General features: G+C 32.3%; 1 protein-coding gene and 1 pseudogene across 1 annotated transcript; both read right to left on the bottom strand.

Annotated features, from left to right (window-relative positions):
* Positions 1 to 346: 346 nt before the first annotated feature.
* Positions 347 to 20,026, bottom strand: LOC115966465 (TMV resistance protein N-like). Its single transcript, XM_031085698.1, has 5 exons — positions 19,920 to 20,026; positions 16,320 to 16,853; positions 5,138 to 6,197; positions 1,650 to 1,941; positions 347 to 450 (listed from the first exon to the last, which is right to left on the bottom strand). Exons 1-5 carry the CDS (start codon positions 20,024 to 20,026, stop codon positions 347 to 349), a joined length of 2,097 nt encoding a protein of 698 aa, XP_030941558.1.
* Positions 19,851 to 23,953, bottom strand: LOC115968848 (annotated as a pseudogene).
* Positions 23,954 to 24,314: the final 361 nt, after the last annotated feature.

Genomic DNA, 24,314 nt, shown 5'->3' on the forward strand with positions numbered 1-24,314 from the left:
TGAAACACTCTAAATGAGACAAAAGATTTTAATTCTCAATATTCACAATGTAAAGAAACTCCTAAAGCTACGCAACAAACAACAAAATACTAGAACCAATCTGAACAAGTCTTGAAAGTCTTAATCTGGTTGAACCATATATAATACAAAATTATGGTCGGGTGAGATCCACACATTGTCTCCTTTAATAATGGACAGGATATTGATTATCTTATTTGGTACCAGCTCAAAGTTGCTGTATCAAATTGATAAAAAAAGAAATTCAAGATCCTAGTGCAACAGCATAAAAGTTTGTTATATTTTATTGCAATTTATTCCTATCAATTATAGAATGTCAAAGTTTCGCTCATGTGAAATGATGCTGAGACCTTCGATAGCCAGGATAGAAACAACGTACAAACCCGAAATTTGCAAAAGCCATTCGACGGTGGGCAATCACGCTCATCAAACCTGCAATTGGAACGTGAACACCCTCTTAGAATAATGTAGCTCAACATGATATTTTATGATGTCTCTAATATCAATAAATAATTATTCAAAATATCTTGTAAAATTATGCAATATTTTTATGATGTAAAATATTGGTATATTGAAATATGTCCACTTGATTTAATAGACTAAGATTATAAACACATTTATTATAATCCTTGACTTAACCATATCTATCATAATGTAGCATATTCTTATAGGTACATTGTTGGACCATGATGGAAATGAGATACAAATTAAAATTGCTCAGACTAAGAAAAATAAAAAGGGCTAATATTTTGATGGTTAGTGCATAGTAATCTCGGTAGTTTTTTCCATAATGAGATTCATGCACTTTGAGCATTGACCTTAATAAATTAATTATCTAACGTGTCATTGCCAGGAGCTTGGCCTCCTATAAGAAGTGTTGTCATTATAGTGATTCTAGATATGAACGATAAATGAATCCATGTGTTAGTCTAGTAATGACACATTAATAAACTTCTCATTAATGAATCTAATTAATGACATTGTTTATTAATAAATGCAACATATCTATTACATGAATTGATATTACCATAGAAAAGATTTTATGGCCGATCATGTCCTTTCTGAATATTATAAATATTGTCAAGTAATAGGTTCATGACAGAAACAAAGTCGTTGAAGAGAAACCTGCAGATAAAGAGAAGCCTGGAAACTGTGAAGAAAAAGAAGAAAAACGACAGTAGCTTACAATTCAGTTTCTGCATACGATTTGAAGTTTAGCTTTTATATACTTTCTGTTTTAGTAGTCACATGTGCTACACGTGTTAGAAGTAGTTAGTTTTGTTTTCATTTTTCTGTTTCCAATTTTGGCGGGTAGTTCTGTTATAGCATTGTATATTTGTATGGTGTATTATGTGACTTACACAATAAATAAAATTACTTTTTTCCAATTTTGTTTTCCTGATATGAAGGCCACACTTGCAAAAGGTGTGAGAAGAAAAAAGAAAGCTCTTGTTAATCCTGACTAGCAGCTTAATTGCTTGTGAAGTTCTTGAATAATATAATTTAGTATGTAAAATTTCTCACATCTTATTGTTGATTTTTATTATATATGCACATTATAAAATTGTTAATTGATAGATGTATTATATTTGTTTCTCTTGATTTAATTTTTAAGTGAAATTCCAACACACCTAGTGGCAGAGAAGGCGAAGCCATAGCAGCATGGTCACGAGAGGCCTGGAGTGGCTCGTTCTCATTCTCCAACTCATGATGTTGGAAAAGCAATTGCTCCGGCGTCCAAAACCTTTGGTCGCTCTTCAGTTGCCTAATGGTCTCAGTGCGGATCAGAGAGTTAATTTCTGGAATGCCCGATAAGTACAACTTCTGATCAATGAGAGCCTGGTCTTCAATGGATATAGTTTTTTTTGGATAATTAAGAAAGCGGAAACCACCATTTCGAACATTATCTTTGGAAAGTAGACCCTGCAATAAAATGAAAAGAACAATAATGAGGGAGTCCAGAAGCAAATGTTGAGCCAAGAATTCTTAAAAAATAAAAAATAAAAATCACCTACGCACATGTAATCACGTTACCTATTTAACCACTAAAAGCATTCACATTAAGAGCATTCACACCCGGACTTGTAAATGCCATATGTAGGCATATTTAGCATCAAAGCCTCAAAAAACCTCCAACACCCGGACTTCTAAAAGGCTACTATTGCAAAAATATTTGAATCGTGCTACAGTGCGATTCTAAATGTAGAATTGCATTGTAGCTCAATTCTTAAAAAAAAAATATAATATTTTATTTGTTTGCTCTCTCATTCACACGACACTTCACACGGTCTCATCTCTCTCATCTCTCATCGCATGCTCTCAACTCTCACTCTCTCTCTCTTTGTGTCGGTGGTTGGGCCTCCACGCTGGTGGATTGGCGGTTTTTTTTTTTTTTTTTTTTTTTTTGCTGTGACCTGTGCTTAAAGGAAGAGGTGGGTATGGCTGAAGTGGGTCATGGGTCAGGGTTCTCTCAAGTCCAGTGTTGCTGGGTTTTGTTGGTCGTTAGAGATCGCCAGTGTTTGGGTCTGGTGTTGCTGGGTTTCAGCATTGTGGTTGTCGACGTTCTGGGTTTTTGGGTTGCTCAGATTGGTGATGGGTTTGGTGGAGATTGGTGTGGGTCACGACAAGGTCATGGCGAGGTCGTGCGTGGTGGAGATGGGGGTGGATTCTGATGGGTTTTTCTGTTGTGATGCTGGTTTTTTTTTTTTTTTTTTTTTTTTTTTTTTTTTTTTAATATGGGTTTTTGTTCTGGTGGGATTTTGGTGGGCAGTGGTGGCTTGGTGGGCATGGTGGAGGCGTGGTGGTGGTGATTGGGCAATGGAGGTCCAGTGCTAGAGTTTGAGGGAAGGTACATACGTGTGTGGAGGAGAAAATTGGGAATTTTTTTTATTTTTTGTGTAGATATATTATTTTAATGAGTAGAATAGGAAAATAAAAGTTGGGATGCTGGGTGTATTATAAAAGGGTATTGTATAAATGATAAAGTAAGTTTTGAGATAGTAAAATAGAATAGTTTAAAGATTTGGGATGCGAATGCTCTAAGGTTGGTATACATGCTAAAATGCTATTTTTAGCAACTAAAACCATAAAAATCTAGTCCATCAAAGATTCTATATGCTAAAAAATTTGACATCTTACTATAGCGAGCTTTCATTTATGAAAGCTCACTATAATAACATGTTATCATTTTTTATTGACTTTTAATTCTCACTCTCTCTTGTTCTCTCTCATTGAGCTCTCTCCCTCTCACTCTCATTCTCTCTCATCTTTCTCTTTCTCAAACTCTCCCTCTCGTTCTCTGTCCTCTTTCTCACTCTCCCTTTCTCTTGTGGGCTCAATCTCTCTCCTCCCTTTCTATGGGTTCTGATCTAGTTTTTAGTGGGTTTTGGTTTTTTGATTGGTTCCTAGGTCATGGTGCGGTGGTTTGTTGGTACGATTTAGGTGGTTGGGTAGTGGGTCACAGCAATTTAGGTGGTTGGGTCGTGGGTCATAGTGGCGCTGCTTCGTTAATGGTTCGATGGTTTGATTTGGGTGCTTCAATGGGATCGTGGGTCATGGTGGTGGGTGGATATGGCTAGTGGGGGCGATGGTGGAGGTTTTTTTTTTTTTTTTTTTTTTTTCCTACTGTGGTTTGTGGTGGTGGGTGGTAGGTTTTTGGTGGTTGTGGTATGGGTGGTGGGTTTTGGGTGGATGGTTGGGTTTGTGGGTTGTGGGGGCATGGTGGTTGTTGGTAATGTTTGACTTTTGGGCATGGTGGCTATTGGTATTGTGGTGGTTGTTGGGTGTGATTGGGTTTGGTATTGTGGTGGCTGTTGGTTTTGTGGTGACTGGCGGTGCTTAGAACTGCTGGGTTGAGAAAGAGAGAGAGACAGAGACAGAGGGAGGGAGAGGAAGAATAAAAAATGAATAAAAAAATAAAGAAAGAATATTTAAATGAAGTGTTAAAAAAATAGAAGTTTTGATGTTGGGTGTATTGTAAAATAATATGTTAAATGCTATAAAATTGGTTTTTTAGATGCTAAATGTTAAATTTTTTAAAATCCTTAATGTGAATGCTCTAATACACCTTGTTTCGACTTTCAACTTAAAACTTTTTCTTCATTTTTGGACGTTTAGAATGGTCAAACTGAAATTATTTTGGATAGAAAAAACACCATCTTTATAACTTATAAAGATCTTTGAGCTACTTTACAGTCATAAGAAATTAGGTCAGTGTGGCAGTAACTTTTAGCTTTTTGTTATTGTTTTTTCTTTTGAAAAGGAAAATTCTTCTTATATATTATACCGTATGTAAAGCCCATATTTTAAGTTGGCAACCATGACTAAATTGTAACCTTTAAAACTTAGTTTATGTCTAGTGTTTAGTTTAAAAATATTCATAAACAAGGCAAATGAAGTTCTGCATAAGTGAAGACTCAAAAAAGTAGGAAAAAATAAGTGTAGAAAGAGTCTCACTTATCTTGACCGATCGAGATTCATGCAGATTAGATTTCTCAGTTTCTTTCTCAGCCATTGGATCTAGGGTTTGATGGATCTTAAGAATATGTAAATACAAACCCTACAACATGTTTTTACATATTTAAGTGGGTAGTGCTCTGTACACATATATGATGTTTTCCAAATCCTTTTGAAGCAACAACTGGAAATCTTGTGCTAACAACAAATCTGGCTATAAAGTAAAGTTGCTACATCAAATCACCCACAGTTAATGATCTAAACCTTTGAATGGAGTTCTCAAAGTCACAAATGGGAGTGTTTGCGTGTAACAGTTTCACAATAGAAGAGTTCGTAGATTCGGAGCTGCTTGTGGTCATGTGAGTAAGTACTACATGAGATAACAGTAGATTTAGGGTTAAGTCTATTGTACAAACTTTCATTCTATTAGTGATATGTTGCATTGATGATTGTTTAGATTAAATCTTCCCTAGGTTTTTTATTTTAAAACCACAGTTTCAAAAGTTTTCTAAGGTCATTGTTCTTGGTGTTCTTATGATTTGTGATTGTGTGATGTTTGTTTTAAACATATAAATGTCATTTTAAAATTTACATAAATAAATTTCTTAAAATACCCTTTCACTAAAATTTAAATCAAGGATAGTAGTTGGTAATGTTTTCTTACCAGGACATTTCTTGGATGCCATCGTTGTCGTCGGCTAAATTTTCTCAGCTCCCCCACGGACTGTTTGCGAACAATTTCTCTGCCCATATCTATAATCAAATCATGCATTGTTAGGCGTTTCGAGCAATCAATTGTAACAAGACCACGACGACAAAAATCTCCTAGTTCACTTTCAAGGTATAAACCTGAGTTTTGGAGGATTTTGAATTCGTATCCAATGAAGAAATGGGCAATATCTAGAAACAAGTTCATCTGCTTGTCGCTCAGTGAATAAAAACTCACCATAAGCGTTTCAAATATTTGGTAACGAGATTCTTTTAATTTTTCCAACGCACATCTCCATTGAGATTCCTCCTTGTCGAACAAACAAGAACCCAAAACTTTCAGTATCAATGGAACTCCTCCAGTATAATATATCACTTTCTTTGAGAGGTCTGCATAATTTTTAACAGGCTTGTCTTTTCTATACGCATGCCAACTAAAGAGCAGTAAGGACTCAGCAAAGCTCAATGCCGGTAATTTATAGATCATATCCACCTTAGCTAGCATTTCCTTATGTCTTGTTGCGATAATAATTTTACTTCCTGCATGAAAATTATCTTTCTCAATGCCTAGTTTATCTAATTGATTTAGATCATCCACATCATCGAGAACTACAAGAACCCTTTTACCCTTTATATTGTCTCTTATTAAACTAGTTCCTTCAACTACATCTGTAACTTTTTTATTGCCATGGTTTTCTTGGATACTGGAAAGAAATTCCTCTTGTAAATCAATCAGACCATTTGATTGTTGAGCTCTTAACCTTACATTTTCAAGAAAGCAACTTACTTGGAATTCACATTTTAGTCGCTTATATATTTCTTGTGCAATTGTTGTTTTGCCAATGCCACTGATCCCCCAAATGCCAACCATGCAAACATCTCCTGCATACCTGTCTAAATACATATTGAGTTCCCTCACTCGAGACTCAATTCCAACTATGTACGGTGTAGCAGTGAGATATGCCTGATTTAGTTCATTCGAAATTTTTGCAATAATCCTCCCTATAAACTTTGAACTGCCAGTTGTATCAGCCAAAAAAATAATAAGAAAAATAAAAAGAAGTCAGTGATGATTTAATAAGATGAAACTAACCATTAAAATGACAATGAAACAGCAAAATTCTATTTGGATATCCCATAAAAATAAAAGGCTAAGTACAAATTCTACCAGGTTCTTAACACAAAAAAAAAAAATAATAATAATAATAATAAATAATAAAAATAAAATAAAATACAAATTATACCATTGTTTCCCCCAAAATTTTTTTTTTGACCACTCTTTAATTCAGTCATTTAAATTTCAAATTATTCGTTTCAGTCATTTAATTTCCATTTGTTTTCAATATAATTTTTTCATGCAATCCACGTTGTTAAGTTTATCAAAACAACGTCGTTGCAGAAAATTTAAATAAAATAAACAACAAAAAAAACTAAAAATGACAATTAGATTGGACAAAATTAGATGGAATGACTAAATTAAAAATAGATTAAAATTAAAGAAGTAAATTAAATAAAAATTAAGATTAAATTGAAATCATGTGAAATAAATTAAATGATAATATTAGCCAAAATATAATTTTGTATTTTTGGGATAATGAATATATTAACGTCCAGTATTACAGGAAAGAGAAAGTGTTTGATCCCTAAAAAGAATGAAATATTTTAGAACTGCAAATTTCATCACATTTCTTTATATCACATCCACTTTTCAAGTTTTAAATATAGACATCATCAGTACTCTTTTTAATTTTTTACACATTTTAAAATGTGTACATCAGGACATACATGAGAGTGTGTGTAAAAAAAGTGTGAAAGAATATTTACTATTTATTTATAAGTATTACATGCACACCTCTCATCTACATCATTGTTATTATTAAGTATAGTTGCAGATTTGCACAATGCACAAGAATATGTAATTATGTTATAATGAGATATAATGTATAACCTGTTTATTAAAATATTTGCAATATCATATATTAGAATTAGTCATTTATAACAAAGTATTTTTCCCATATGAATATATTAATTATTTTGGGTGTATAAAATTATTAATTAAAAAAAAATCCTTTTTATCTTGCTCTTTACGAAATGAACCAAGGGAAAGGATCTCTTTTTGTTTTACTAAAATATATGATGTTATGTTGCTTTTTTTGTCAACTAATGAAAATTTTGCTCTCTCTGTCTCTCTCTCTCTCTCTCTATATATATGTTACTCTCTTTTTTGTTTAAGATATTCACCTACTCCTATTATGATTTTTCAATCATGATAGTAGAAATGGAAGAATAAATTAGATTTTTCCCACTATTAAAAAACTTCAACGCGTAGCCCTCTTTCTTAAAGTTTTCTTTAATCTTAAACCAATGCATTATCATTTAATATTATAATTCTATCTCTTATGAATTTTCTATTTGGGAAAAACTTATTTAATTTAGTTTTTTATTGAAAATATGCTAAATATAAATGTACTTTGAAAATGTGAGAAAAAGTGAATTTTTTTATTTTAAAAGTTGTACATAAATGCTAAAAAAAAAAAAAAAAAACTAACTTATAAACTAGTCCCAAACACACACAAAGTATACAAAAGCATGATCACAATATTTCTTACTAATACATTGGTTATCTCTATATATTCGTAAATATCTACTAATTCAAAATATACTACCTATATGAAAATGCTTTACAAACAAAAGACAAAATGTCATATCAAGAATTTTTGCTCAACAATGATTAATGGGAAAAATTAGAAAAACTGTTTTCTTTTGATAACCTATTAAGAATACTTTCTTCCACCCAAAAATATTATCAACTAAACAACTATAAGTAAAATCTCATAATTAATTTTTTTTCATGTATCATTATGAAATTTTTAAAAAAATAAAACAATAATTAAAAACCAATTGCAAAAGTCAAATTATGTCACCTATTAGATTATTTCATTTCACTAATTGATTTTTTTTTTTCTGAATAAATGCTACTATAGAGTATTTTAAAAATAACTATTGGGAGAACTTTCTCCACAAAAATTACAAAATTTTCCATCCAAAATGATTAAAAAAAAAATTAGCAAAGCCTCATACTTAAACATCTAAAACAACTAATTATCAACCCAAACTCAAATCAAATCAAAGTGATATAGAGAAAGAACCTGTAATTGTGAATTGAAACACCACAACACCTAAATGCATAAGCCAAAACAAATTTGTTAGAAATAAAAATAAATGTGATTTGAAAATTAAATCAACAATAACAAAAAGAACCATTAGTGAAAAAAATAGGTAGAAACTATATATATCAAAAGAGAAACAAAATTGAAGAAATTGAGATAGTATTGACCTTTTTTTGCGGATAGAACTTGGAAAAAACATATGAGAAAGGTGGAAAGGAAGTTATATAAAATTTATATAAAAAATAAGATAAAAAATAAAGGCTTGAAGGAGATGAAATGTTGAACAAGGTAAATGAAAAATTTAAAAAGATATAGACCCTGTTTGTTTCCACTTTTTGAGCCCAAAAAGGGCGTTTTGAAAAAAGCTAAACCAAAAAATGCGTTTGGTAAGCTCAAAACGCAACTTTTTTATAAAAGTTGCGTTTTGAACATTGAGAAAAAATGAAGGGGAAACGCGGAAGGGCTTATGGACCCCTGAGGGTCCATAAATGAAAACGCGCTATGCGCGTTTTGTATTATTACCGTTGCAAACGCGAAAATACCGAAATACCCATCAGTTCTCTCACGCCCTCATCTCTCAACTGTGTCTTTTTTCTTCGTCTTCCTTTTCTTCTTCCTCTTCGTCTTCCTCTGCTTCTTCACCGGTCTACCCCCACAATCAACAAAACCCATTTCAACCTTTGATATTCCGAACATAGAATCAACAAAACCAAACCAAAAATAACTCAAAATCAACACAAAAACAACTTAAAATCAACTCAAATCCGGAAAACCCATCCCAAACCCAACTCAAAATCAACCCAAAATCCATAGAAAAAAAAAAAACCCAAAATCCCAAAATCCTTATGTTTCAATCATCTTCTTCATCATCATCATCATCATCTTCTTCTCTGGAGTGTGAAAAAAAAAGAATAAAGAACGAAAGGCAAAATAAGGAAATAAAGAAAAAGGACGAAAAAAGAGATGCAGAGATGCAGAGACTTCTTCATCATCATCATTAGCTTTCGAAGTGTCAAAAAAAAAAAAAAAAGAGAGATGTAGAGACCTTGAGCCGCCTTGAGAGATGAGAGAGGGGTTTGTAAATGTGTGGAACATTCTGGATATAGGATGGACCATGTAGAGGGGTTTGGTGAGAACAAAATAATTTGTTTAGAAATTGAAAAAAAATAATTATAATAGTACGTTCAAATTAAAATCAGTATAAATTATCACAATACTTTTACAATAAATCTTAAGTGATAGGTTATTATTAGCTAATATTGGTGAGAAAAAAATAATTTCACAATATAATTGATTTAAGTATGAAATAAACTCTCTTATATACATTGTCCTTTTTGGTAATTTATCTTTCAAACTGCCACTTTTATAAGTGTTAGCCAAACACTCAACTTTTTCAAAAAGCACTTTTTAACAGCTTTTACCAAACATTCAGCTTTTTGAAAAATCACTTTTTCATTATGCATTTTTTGAAAACTCCACTTTTTCATTATGCATTTTTTCAAAAAGCTGAACCAAACTCACCCATAAAGAAGAAAATTTAAGAATGTTTAAGGGAATGAAATGGAAAATTAAAAAAGACAGCTGTTAAAACTTAAAGGAGTTGAAAGGTTGAACTAAGATGGCAACAATTGAAAGAGATAAAAAGTTGAACAAAAAAAGTAAAAAATTGCAATAAATATATATATATATATATATATATTTATATACTAGAGTCAAGCCTTATCCTTTCAGTAAAAGGACAAAATTTAGCTACAAAATTGGTTGTAATTTAAAATTACAAACTCACTCAATAAAATAAATATTACAACATATTTTGAAAATATAACCATTAAATTGCACATTTTTTACGCGCTTAATACATATGTCAAATTTTGTGTCAATTGGATATTATTTACTATATGATCTAAAAGCTTATATTTTGTGCATAATTTTAAATTACAAAAACTTTCAACTTAAAAAAAAAAATTTAGTAATGACATAGCTATTGGAGATTTGTCAAAATTCACCTCCAATAAAAAAATATTGAGTAAAGTTATAGCCTATTGCTACAACTAATTTTGTAGCTAAACTTTGTCTTTAGTAAAATTTGTAATAGGTGTGACTTTTGCTTAGGAAATCTAATATATATATATAATATACTTTGCGTGTGCAATTAGGCTTTTTATTTTTATTTTTATTTTATTTTAAATTTTGGATATAGTGAAATAATGTTTAAAAGTGAGATAGAGATAATGTCCTAATTTTTAAGATATTTCTCTACATGAGAATTGATAAAAGTTTGAAAGCCTAAAATTTAGGAACTTTTTTAAATATTGTAAATTACTCTTTTAATCAATTTGTGTTTTTAAATTTAAAAATATTTAACTAAAAGATAAGGGTATTTTAAAGAGTTTAAGAATTTGTGTGAGGATATTTTAGTAAGTAAAAAGATGAAACCCAAACAAGAAATCCTTTTATTAAGGTGGCATTTGGTACGGGGGAATCAACATTACTCTTGACATCTAGATTCTTGGGAATGTGATGCCTTGCAATCGAGATGCCTAGAAATGCAACTATTCCTATGTTTAGTTTAATTGGGAATCTAATTAGATTCCTAGAAATGTGAGATTAAAATATTTGGTTTATTCTTAGGAATCTTAACTAAATTATTTATTTTTCCCATTTTATCTTTAAATTTATTGTAAATCCAATATTAGTTTAAAAAAAAAAAAATCTCCCTCTAAATAAATAATGGAAAACAAAATATAAACTATAAATTATGACAAATTCATTAAAACTATTGTCTAAAAGAAGAAAATATGAATATATCAACAGAGTTGTTTATCCTGTTTATGTTGTTTTGGTGGGAAGAGATAAAGACAAAGGAAAAATTATTGATGATATTTTTTTTTTTTTTTTTTATATTTTATCTCAATTGCTTAAATGATAAGGAAAAAGAGTTAAAATTGTCAATTTATAAAAAATACAATTTCCTTAAACTTGATAATCTAGATACCCACCTATTTTAAAGGGAACTTATATTCCTATTGAAAAGGAGTCAAAGGAGGAATTTAGATTCCCTTGATATTCCTTAGTGTGATTTGCAACCAAACATGAAAATTTTTAAACATTCCTAGGAATCCTAAATATTGCCAGGTACCAAACACCACATAATAGTGTGTGTGTGTATATATATATATATATATATTAAATAAAATGAAAAAATAATAGGAAAAAGATATTGATGATGCGGCATAATGGGAACTTTGCAAAATTTATTGCTAGGCTTCTATGATCATATACGGTATAGATCAATATAGGGAAAATTATTAGGTACTCTCGAAGTACCATAAATGCATATTCCCTCCTCTCACATGAATGGTAGGTCCCACCATTCATGTGAGAGGAAGGAGTACGCATTTATAATACTCTGGGAGTACACAATAATTTCCCTCAATATAGATAAATATCTAAATATTAAGTGAGAGAACATATTACGTACTAATCAAACTATTGAAAGTGATTTCCTGCCCTCTTAGCTTTGATGTTTATAAGTACTCTTAAATCTTAAATGGTGTGGGTGTTTATCTTCTTGAAATGTTGTTTTCTATCTTCAAGGGCTACATATGATATTGATGCAACTTCTTAATTGTTTTTAGATTCTACAAGCTTGAGTACCAAGCCTTATTTCCTATTGTTCTACTGCTAAGTATTTTAAGTGATAATAAATTCTTTAAGAGAACTATATGAGGCTTTATCTGAACGAGATTAGATTTGTGACGTGGCGTTGAAATGATAAACCTGTCCTTACCTGCTTTAAGCATGTTTTAGTTTGGTTTATCTCCTTTGTGCCACTTGTACTTGACAATTTAAAAAAAGAAGTCCTTGATGTGAAAGTTTCGAAGGAACAAGACACGGTCAAGCACTAATTCTTTGTGGAGCATTGCTAGTGTTAAAATTTGTGGCACAACTTGCTTATATGGTAGGTTGTAGTTGGTAGAGGAGTAATGATGATCCATATAAAGACACAACTCATCACGAGCATCCACAGTAGGTGAACAGTACCGTTGCAAATTTGCAACAGTACAGAATCGGTGTGGTATAATTATATTCTTTGTTTATTTCTCTTTCTCTCTCATCTCTCCATCAGTCTCACCTTTCTCACCCCAATCCTCTCCTCTCTCTCTCACCCCAATCCTCACTGCTCTTCCACACCCATGCCAATGCCCACGCCAATGATCACTTCCACGCCGACGCCGACGCCAATCTCTCTCTAGCAATGGTTTTTCTGTTTTTTTTTTTTTTTTTTTTTGGCTGTGGTTTGATGGGTTCGGTTCCGACGGAGGTGGGTGGGTTCGGATGGGCTACGCTATGGGTTTGCGATGTCGGTGTGGGTCTGTTGTGTGGGTCAGCGATGACGATGACGGCGATGAAAATGGTGGGTTTGGAGTCTGGGTTATGAAGGTTTTGGGTTTGGAAGTGGGTATGGGTGAGGGTGTGGACGCGGTGGGTTTGTCGGGGTTTATGGTTGAGGTGGTGGTGGTGGTGGGGCTTCCGATTTGGTGTTGGTGGGCTATGGGTTGTGGGTCAAGGTTTTGGGTCGGCGGCATTATGGGTCAAGGTTGGTTCTGACAGCGTTGTTGGTTTTGGTCCGGTGGTTACTTGAGTTTATTTGTTGATGGGTTGGTTGGGTTGGGGTTTTGGGTCAGTGATTGGTTGAGGCAGTTGATGGGTGGCAGAGGATTTGGCTGGATTTGTTTGGGTTGGGGTTTGGCTGGGATTTGTTTGGGTCGTGAAGGATTTGGCTGGGATTTGATGGGTTGTTTGGGTTGGGGTTATGGTTGTTTTTGTGGAATTTGGTTGGATTTGCTTGGGTTTGCTTTGAGTTGTGTTTTTGGTTGTGAAGGATGTGGTGGTGGCTGTTGGTTGTTGGTAGATGGCTGTTGATTGTGTTGATGATTGTAAATATTATTTTAATGTGTAGCAAATATTATTTTAATGTATAGAATAAAATTATAAAACATCTGATAAATGGGATGTTGTAAAATGATGTGGTAAAATAATAAAGTAAGCCTTTGGTGTGGTAAAATAACATAATTTTTGCAACATCTGCTACAGATGCTCTTATGACAATAATTATGCCACAAGTTGTAGAAACCAGAATTTTCCTTCTTTGGGGCTCCTTTGGGAAAAATCTGCTTACTCTCTCCATTTCAAAGGCTGAGGTGGTAGTTTTTGCTTTGAGAGAGGGAGAGAGATGGGGCCATTTGTAAGGAAAACATGATTAGAATTAATAAAATATAACGTACAAGGCAGAAAAAGTGGCCGGTGCTTCCAGGATTTGGTTTAATTTTTGTCCTATTATTATTATAATCACGTCATTCACAACTCACAAGGCGTATAAAGTTACTTGGGGGTGGGAGATTTGCTACATGATATAAACATTAAGCACGTTAATGTTTATATATATATATATATATATATATGTTGAGTAAGACTTAGGTACAGTATTTAGGTGCTGTTTCATAGATTCATTTCTTAAGATTCTGCCATGTGGTTTTTTTCTCATTAATGAAAGTGTATTTTTTAAGTTAACAAGCTACATGGCAAAATCTTAAGAAAAAAAAAAAATCTAAAAAACTAAACCTAAAATACTATACATAAATTTTGTCCATTTATAATTAGAGGCTGTTTGGATGCAAAAATTTCATCACTCAATTTCCGTCACTCAATTTCCATCACTTATCACTCGTCACTCATCACTTAATTTTTCACACCCGTTTGGCACCATCACTCACTTTCCATCACTCAATATTTTTCACACTATTTGTGGGCTCCATACCTGTCACTCGGTGCAGATTTTTTTTTTCCAGTACCCAAACTCACAGAACCTAGTAAAAAAAAAAAAAAAGGAAGAGAAAGAACTGAACCCAGAAAAACCCAGCCAAAAAAGAACCCAAAAAAGAAAAAAAGAGAAAGAACTGAACTTAGAAAAACCCAGCCAAAAAAAGAACCCAGTGAAAGAACAAAAAAAAAAAAAAGAGAAAGAACTGAACCCAAAAACCCGATGAAGAACAAAAAAACCCAGCCAAAAAAGAATCCAGTGAAAGAACAAAAAAAAAAAAAAAAAACCCAGAAATAGCACGCAGTGAAGGAAGAAGAAGAAGCCACTAGTGTGAAAGGAAAAAGAAAAAAAGAACATGAAGAAACGCACGCACCGAACCCAGTGAAGAAAAAAAAAGATGGTCAAAAGTTGCGGTTGTGACTGATAGTGGGTCCCTTCATATAGGTGTTTGTGTTTGTATCATCTACGAAAAACACAAAATACAATAAGATTCATACAATCTCTTACAAAAATAATAATTGAAAAATTAATTAAGGAGTCTCTATAAAATAAAAGAAATAAAGGGTCGGTATTTGTTAGCTTTGGACAAATTTCAATTAAACAAAGTTCCTAGAGGACAAGCAAAAAAGATTAATAAAATATAATTTACTCCAACTAGAATATTGACCCGCTATATATTTCCGTAGCAGTTAAGTTTAAGCTTGGTCACTTACTAAAAAAAACTTTTAAGTATTCCCATCTGATTTGATTGTTTAGTGTGTGATAGGCTCAGATTTTGAAGTTTTTTTAAAAGTTCCTTTATTTATTTATTTTAAGGAGCAAATTGAAAGTCATTTGACTCTTGTTATGGGTAGTTTTGTGAAATCAATGATTATGGGATTATTTTTCAATTTTTTTTTGTTAGATTGTGTTGAAGAAAAAATTATACTCCCTCTGTCCTAGTTTGTTTGTCCTCTATTCAATTTTGGAATGTCCTAAAATATTGTCATGTTTCTAAAAATAAAAGTCATTAATTTACTAATGTTCCTATTATACCCCTATTTTATTTTCAAAACTTTTTGAAAAGAAAACTCACAAATATTTAAAAAATTAATCTAATTGGGGCATCTTTTCAGTTGTCTCATTAAGAATAACTCTTATTTTTTTTAAAGCTGATAAATTTATTTAAGGGTAATTTTGTAAACTTATACATTTATATAAGGCAGACAAGACAATAAATAATATTTTCTTAAAAAGTTTGACTTTTCAAACAGGATAAACAAATTGGGATGGAGAGAGTATAGTGGAAAGTAATAAAAAATGAGAGAGAGAATGCTAGTATTAATTAGGTAATAAGATGGAAAACAATATCATTTAATGATATTTTTTTAACTGATAGATTTCTTAGAAATCTAACGGTGTAAAAAAAGTGTAAGTTTATAAGAGTTACATCAGGTGTAACTTGAACTCATCTCATATAAAGAATGACGAAAAGAGGAGGCTATCTTTCTTGTGTAAGAAAAATAAAATTTGCAACTTAAGAATGTTGAGAATAAGCACTTGTGCAAGGTTAGGGATGAATTAATTAGGAGAGAGAAGGAAAATAGAAAAAAAATATATATAATATTCTCTTAAATTAATTAAGTTAGCTAATATGAAAAATAATTAATTTTAAAGATGATATTGATTTTTTAATCATTAGATTTCTTAGAAATTTACGGTGTATAAAATGTGTAATTCTTGCGGAGTTACATCAGGTGTAACTTGAACTTATCTCATATATATATATATATATATGAGTAATGTTATGGATATAAACTATTTTACAACATTTTTACAAACTGCTGATGTAGTTTTAGTAATTTTCAAATAATTATTGATAAACATAAATGTGATTTTAGTAGTGGACCTATATTAGAACTAATAAGAATTTGTCACATCAGCAGTTTGTAAAAATATTATAAAATAATTTGTAGATATAACATTACTCGTGTATATATATATATATATATATATTAAATAAAATGAAAAAATGATAGGAAAAAGATATTGATGCGGCATAACGGGAACTTTGCAAAATTTATTGCCAGGCTTCTATGATCATATACGGTATAGATCAATATAGATAGATATCTAAATATTAAGCGAGAGAACACATTACGTACCAATTTGCGACATCTTGCAAGTACCAGCCAGCCAAGTTTGCAGCCTCATTCAAAGCAGCCTTCCAGTGCTGAACCTTATCTTCCCCGAAACGCTCCTTACACCGGGCAAAAACTTCGCCAAAACTCCCATTCAGGTCCTGTGTGCCCTCATCCAGGTTCCGCACTTCGGATGGATCCAAATCATAGAAAATGGGCAGTACAATTTGCTGCGAGCTCCGGTTGCATTCCATGATCTTCGCCAGCTCATTCAGACACCACTCCGAAGCAGCATAGTCTTTCGAGAATACGATTACTGCAATCATTGACATCTCGATTGCCTTCTCTAGCTCTATCCATATATCTTTCCCTCTCTCCATTTTTGTGTCATCTCTAAAGGTGTAAATCCCTCTCTTCTTTAGAGCAGCAAATAAGTAGCAGACAAAGCGTGCGCTAGTATCTTTGTTTTTGTAACTCACAAATACTTCGTAACTCTTTGCTGGACATGGGTTGGATGAGAATGATGCGGAACACATTTCTAAGGCCATGAAAGCAGAGCTACACAGTATTCATCCAAGAAAGAAATTAACCAGAGAAATTATAGAAAAGTATACCAAAGGTCGGCGAGACATAGTTGTACACTTGATAGGTTTTCGGGTTTGGACTTTCCTATAATATATTAAAAAAAGCATTTTGGAATGCACGGTTTTGCGTGCATGCGTTCAGTTGACTTTAACTATGTCACTAAATCATATAAAAAACATCGTACCTAATCATTACATGTATGAAAAAGGTAACCTAAAAACATGATATTTTCTCATGTGTCACACTTTATGTATTGAAATACTCTTAAATCATATCAAAGATAATAACAAATTTAAAAATAGAAATTCTTTATTTCTTTTAGTTCAATATTTCAAGACTACTTTTTTTTACATTTTTTTATTCAATGTTTTAAGATTATTATTTGTTTCATTTGGTTCAATGTTTCAAGACCTTTCTTCTGTCTTACACACAAAAAACTCTTTGCATTTCCATTTACCATTTTCACTTTTACTCCTTTATATACACATGCCTATAACTTTTCATGCTATTCCATCTCAAATACACTCAAACAAAAAACGATATCATTTACTTTCAACCTTTCAATGACACCTATGTAACTCCAACATTGTGGTACTATTTAATTCTAACCTATATAAGTAGGCTATGACAAATGAAGGGAGCTTGTGTTTTTTATTTAGTGACGGTAGCTTATGATTTAATGTTGAAGTCAGACATTTTGGATTTTGTAAAAGTTGTAATTCATTTTGAGTCTTTGGGTGTTTAGGATTTTGGTTTGTGAAAGTCATAAATGTATTTTGTTTTGGAATTAAAGAAAAAGAAACATTCTAATTGATTATTTATGAAGTTAGCTATTTTTTTTCCAAATTTTTTTTTGTGTTAGAACTCATAATTTGTAGGTTTTTTTTACTGCTATTTTATGCAATATGAGCCAAAGTGCTATTTTTTACTGCTATTATAGGTTTCTTTCCTATAATATATTAAAAAAAGCAGTTTGGAATGCATGGTTTTGCGTGCATGAGTTCAGTTGACTCAAACTATGTCACGCTAAATCCTATAAAATAATAACATCGTATCTAATAAATACATATAGAAAAGCAAAGATCTATTGCAGAAGAGTATAAGGTTCTGTTATGTGACATATTCTATGAAGAGAATTGAAATACTCTTAAGTCATATGAAAAATAAGAACAAATTTAAAAATATAAACTCTCTATTTCCTTTGGTTCAATGTTTCAAGACTACTTTTTGTTACATTTTTTATTCAATGTTTTAAGATTACTATTTGTTTCATTTGGTTCAATGTTTCAAGACTTTTTTTTTTTCACACACAAAAAACTCTTTGCATTTCCATTTACCATTTCCACTTTTACTCATTTATACACACATGCCTATAACCCTTCATGCTATCCCATCTCAAATACACTCAAACAAAAAACGATATCATTTACTTTCAACCTTTCAATGACACCTATGTAACTCTGACATTGTGGTACCATTTAATTCTAACCCGTATGAGTAGGCTATGACAAAGGAAGGGAGCTTCCATTTTTTATTCAGTGACGGTAGCTTACAATTTGATGTTGAAGTCAGACATTTTAGATTTTGTAAAAGTTGTAATTTGTTTTGAGTCTTTGGGTGTCTAGGATTTTGCTTTGGAAAAGTCATAAATGTATTTTTTTTTGGAATTAAAGAAAAGAAACATTCTAATTGATTATTATGAAGTTAGCTTTTTTTTTTTTTTTTTTTTTTTTTTTTTTTTTTACTGCTATTTTATGCAATGTGAGCCATAGTGATAAAAATAAAAATTGATGATGATTTCAAATTATTTTCAGTTTTTTTAAAGGGTATGAAAGTCCAAATAAAAACTATTAAATTTTGACAAATGGATGTGTTTTTAGCCAATTTCTCTTTCTTTAATCACCTTCTTTTTATGTTAATACTTACAAATAATTTCTTTAATTTCATTGAGACAATGAGTTGGGTGTTTGCGACTGAGGTTTCCATATTTGGTTGTGAGAATAGAGTGGTTGAAAAAGTGTTTGAGAGGTTGTGTAAATTTGTGCAATTTTAGAATATAAAAGTATTTTATGCTTTAAATTATTATTTATAGATTTCTAAATCATTTATTCAGTTTAAAAAATAAATCTACTTTTAACGGTAAATATTATAATATGTTATAGTCTTATAGTGTTATATAATTTTTTAAAATAAAATATGAATTAAGAAAGTTAGTAGAGACCTCATACAGGAAAGTATAAGGTTCTGCCATGTGGCACATTCTATGAAAAGAATTGAAATACTCTTAAGTCATATCAAAGATAAGAACAAATTTAAAAATAGAGAATCTTTATTTCCTTTGGTTCAATGTTTCAAGATTACTTTTTGTTACATTTTTTATTCAATGATTTAAGACTACTATTTGTTTCATTTGGTTCAATGTTTCAAGACTTTTCTTCTCTTACACACAAAAAACTCTTTGCATTTCCATTTACCATTTCCACTTTTACTCCTTTATATACACATGCCTATAACCCTTCATGCTATTCCATCTCAAATACACTCAAACAAAAAACGATATCATTTACTTTCAACCTTTCAATGACACCTAGGTAACTCTGACATTGTGGTACCATTTAATTCTAACCTGTATGAGTAGGCTATGACAAAGGAAGGATTTTTTATTCAATGACGGTAGCTTACGATTTGATGTTGAAGTCAAACATTTTGGATTTTGTAAAAGTTGTAATTCGCTTTGAGTCTTTGGGTATCTGGGATTTTGGTTTGGGAAAGTCATAAATGTATTTTGTTTTGGAATTAAAGAAAAAAAAAACATTCTAATTGATTATTTATGAAGTTAGCTATTTTTTTTCAATTTTTTTTTTTTTTTGGTGTTAGAACTCATAATTTGTAGGTTTCTTTGATGCCAAAGGGATTGACAAACCTATAATAGAGCCATGTCTAGGAATAGCCCTTGAAGACCAAATTAGGTAAGACCAAAAAACTGAAGAAAGGTTGCATTCTATACTTTCCCAGATGTTGTACAAAGTGATTTTTTACCAGAATCTTTGTAAGGTAGCAAGAAAGTATATGTCAATAGCAGGTACAACCTTTCCAGCCAGATCAAACTTAGTCACTAAAGTTTGCTGGTGGCCAACACCATCCATTATGCTGAATAACTACTACTCTACAGATCGACCATGGCATTTATTAAAATGGCTAGACCATTCATAACAGAAAAATCATATGAATTCAAGATACTAAAAATTTATTTTATGATCTGCAATTATATACAATCTATGTAGAAAACCGCTCTCTGTCATGAGGAGACGAGTAGTCAATATCTGGGCCAAGCGGAATGATCCCAAATGGATTGATAGAAGGATGGCTTCCGTAGTAATGTCGCTTGATGTGCTCCATGTTGACTGAACTGCTCATGCCAGGGATCTGAAAAATGTCTTTGGTGTAATTAAACAGATTCGAGTACTCACGTAACTGTTTCTTGTTACACTTGAAGTGGACAACGTAAACCTGTCATTATACGAACTTAAATTTTTAAGATATTTGAAGAATCTGAGAGAGACAGATGCCAAAATTTCATGCAAGACCAAGAAAGAAAAAACAAAGCCAATACCAGACATATCTGAGGTTGGCCAAAGAGATCCTGTAACTATGGCCATAGTTTTCTCTAGGCCCAGCATAATAACAAAGGAAAATCACCAATGGTTCCTTATTTTAGAGTTAAATAGCTTTTACTCTCGTTCTCAAAATTACCCCAATTTCCTCATATCATGACTTTTCCCATCAAGGCATAAACAAAATTTCAAACATGACAGTTGCTAAGGTATTTTGGACAAACCATTTAAATAAAATGCAAAAGGCTATGTGGAATTAAATATAACTTTTCCTTTTGGGTAAGTAATTAAAGAAGACAATTTGGTAATCACAAACAGCTATATATGGGGCTGCTATGGTTATTTTACATATGCAGCTTCTAATAGGACAACGCCATGGAAAAAGAGGGGGGCGGGGGGGGGGGGGGGGGGGGGGAGAAATCAAAATAGTCAAATGATAAGTCCAGTGGTATTTTACATTCAAAGGTCGGTGAAAGAAGGCCATAAATATATGACAATTGTTATATTTTTATGGTCTTTTTTCATGTAGTCGGATTTTATTTGATTGTGTTGAAATGGCTTGAATTTCAATGATGGTGGATTAACATTCTCTGCTAAGCATTAATTGCTATGTTGTATGAATAGTCAAAGAAAATGGCAAGGAAACAAAACCGACTTGAACGATACTCATGCATGGCCGAAATTTTAGACTTCTTGGTTAATAGAAGTCTTGCATTCACATTGGTCTAGAACACTTGACATGTAGCCGAAATATGTGACTTCATTGAATTCATGAATTGTCAAGGAGTGTGCTAGCCGAATTGAATGAATTCTTAAGCAATAAATTGCTTAGTCACTATTGTTGACTTCCTTATCTTTAGAAGTCTCTAGTGTGCTGAAATTGTTGGCATTTCGGCTGAACCTTGGCTATAAATCAAGGATGTCAATACCATACCGGAGGCCGTATCGGTTTGGCCACCGGTACGATATATTTCGGATACCGGTCAATACCGGTGTACCGTTTTGGGTTTACCGCTATTTTATATATTTAATATATGTATATATATACACACACACATACACACACAAAATCTCTATTTACCTTAAAACAATACCTTAAAAATTCATGTTTACCATAAAACATTATTTCAATTAAGAACAAATAATTCATAATTTTAAACTTTAACATCAACTAAAAAAAAAAGAAAAAAGGTATATTTCATGTTTCGGTCTGGTATCCAATTACCGGTCGGTACAGCTGGATTTCGCCGGTAAGAAACAGGGGAGTCGAGCGAATCGGATTGCTAGCCGGTATGGTATATTCTGGCCGTACCGACCGGTACGGTACGGAATCGATAACCTTGCTATAAATAGAGATAGAGCAATTGAGAGCAAGGGTTGTGTGAGAAAAAGGAGAGTTCCTACGTGAGCCTAGGGAGATAGATAACTTCTTCTGTGTGTGTGCACCAGAGCTAGGAAGTTGTGTCTTGCAATTTGTCTAAATACAATAGGATGTTCTCTACTTATTTGTGAGAGAACCAAGGGTGTATTTGGGGTTTGGGTTTGTGTGAAAGTGTCTTCAAGTCATTGTTGTAATCCCCACAATTATAGTAAAAATTTATTCTGTCGCCTCTCGTGGATGTAGGCATATTGCCGAACCACGTAAATTCCTTGTGTCATATTATCTTCTCTCTCTCTTCTTTAGTCTTGTGTAAATGGATTTATTTCACCCAATTTCCACAACAGATTGCAATCAAATAAAGTCCGACTACATGAAAAAAGCTATATTTGCATCTAACAACCGCCTATAGTTAGGCAGGAAAAAGAAAAGATGTGTGTTGTGTGCAAGGGTTCAGAAAGACTGCAAGTTGACAACAATTTGAAGGTATTGTGTGTAAGGGCACTTCACTTAAAAACTAAAAAGCAATTCTCTCATGAATCATTCTAAAAGTGATCAACAAGAAGAAAGTCTAAAAACTAACATTCCATTTTGCTTCTTGAAAGACAGAATTAGGAAAGCCACTAGTCCTATGTGAATTCTGAAAGACTAATATTATTTGAAATTCAACTAATTTTGACGAATAATATCTCTTGAAACTTTATAAAATTATCCTGAAAACTGTGACATTTCTTAATATATATATATTTTTCTCATAAGTAATAAACTTCATTGAAAAAAGATGTAAGAAAATACAGAGAAAAAAAGAAAAGAAAAGAAAAGCACACAGGCTGTGTGCTAGAGGCAACAGGGAAAAGTCAATAGTCCATGCTTATTCCAACAGTCAAAAGTCCATGTTTATAAAATAAATATCAATACCTCATCAAATCTTATGAGAGTGACAAACAACCGAATATCTGCTTCAGACAGCATGTTCCCACATATGTACCGTTGCCTGCCAAGTATCTCCTCACATTTGTCCAATGCTTCATACAACTGTTTCACAGCCTGCATATGAAAGGATCATTAAGATGCTTAAAAACAGCAGTCATTGGGAGAATACTTTCATAACAAGCCAGCCCCATTTAGCCTTAAGACAGTGGTATGAAAAATTGCATACCTCTTCATAAGGTCCTTGCTTCTTTGCAAACCCACATTTATAGACACCGTTATTTATTCCATTGTATATCCATTCATTAGTCTCATCAATTTGGGCTTGCAAGTGAGGAGGATAGAGGTCTAAATCTGTATTCTCTGCTATGTCATTGAATTCAGTGTTGAACATGCGGATAATCTCTGAACTCTCATTATTAACAATTGTTTTGAGTTTCTTATCCCATAGAACCTAATATAGAGCAAAAAATCTATCAAATAGCATAAAAGATTCAAACTTAGATAATTCATGTTAAAAAAAGGAAAAATTGGAAAGGAGGACATGTGGTAACATACAGGAACTGTGTACTTTCCAGAGTAGTTTGTACTGGCAAGCTCATAAAGTTCTCTAATACTTTTTGCTCCATTCAAAGGGTCACTTTCAGCTCCTGGTTCCTCTGTATTCGAAGCAGGAAAAATCCACCCCATATGCTCATCAGTTTCCTTTGTTCTTTCCCACTTGGGTTTAACTGACTGAGCAACAAACAGACAATATTGATTTGGTCATAAGATTGATTCCATCTCTAAGAAAAGTACTAAAAGATTTACTGACCGTGAAACTGATGGCTTTGTCAAGTCCTTTAATCTTCAAGTATGAAAGACACCTTGAAGCCCAAGGGCAAGCATATGATATATACAGATGATACCTTCCAACTTCTGCTGGAAATAGGGAGCTTGGATCTCGTTAAATAATGTTACGGAATGTTGATGCAGTTCTCATGAAAGCACCAGAATCTGACATCTCATCCAGTGAAGATCGAGCCATTTGAATGAAGTGCTGAAGAATCCATAAAAAAAGAAGTTTATCATTACTTCCAGAAGTAAATATGGTCAAAATTGTAGAAACTTATAACTATGGTTAGAGTATCATAACCAATTACTATGTATATAGGGATGGCTGAAAAGTTATATTATAGGGAAAAAAATAAAAATAAAACTAGAAATACGGCAAAATGGCCAATTACCATCAATTTTTGAAATATTTTGCCTAGAAACACTGTTTCGGAAAAATATAGTGATCTACCACTATTTGTGGTACTCGAGCTTGGTGAGCTTGAGTACCATATTTTTTTAATCCACCGTGGCACCATGACATGGAAAGCTTAATTAAAAAAATAGCTTGGTACCCGAGCTCATGAAGCTCGAGTACTGTTCTAGCCCATTTATACCGAGTTGTCTCCCTGTTACCCACACTTAAACCATCTGTTACTCACAAACCCATCTTAAACCATCTGTTACTCACAAACCCAT

Source organism: Quercus lobata, chromosome 11 (genome assembly GCF_001633185.2).
Source record: "Quercus lobata isolate SW786 chromosome 11, ValleyOak3.0 Primary Assembly, whole genome shotgun sequence".
In the NCBI taxonomy this organism is placed as follows: domain Eukaryota; kingdom Viridiplantae; phylum Streptophyta; class Magnoliopsida; order Fagales; family Fagaceae; genus Quercus; species Quercus lobata.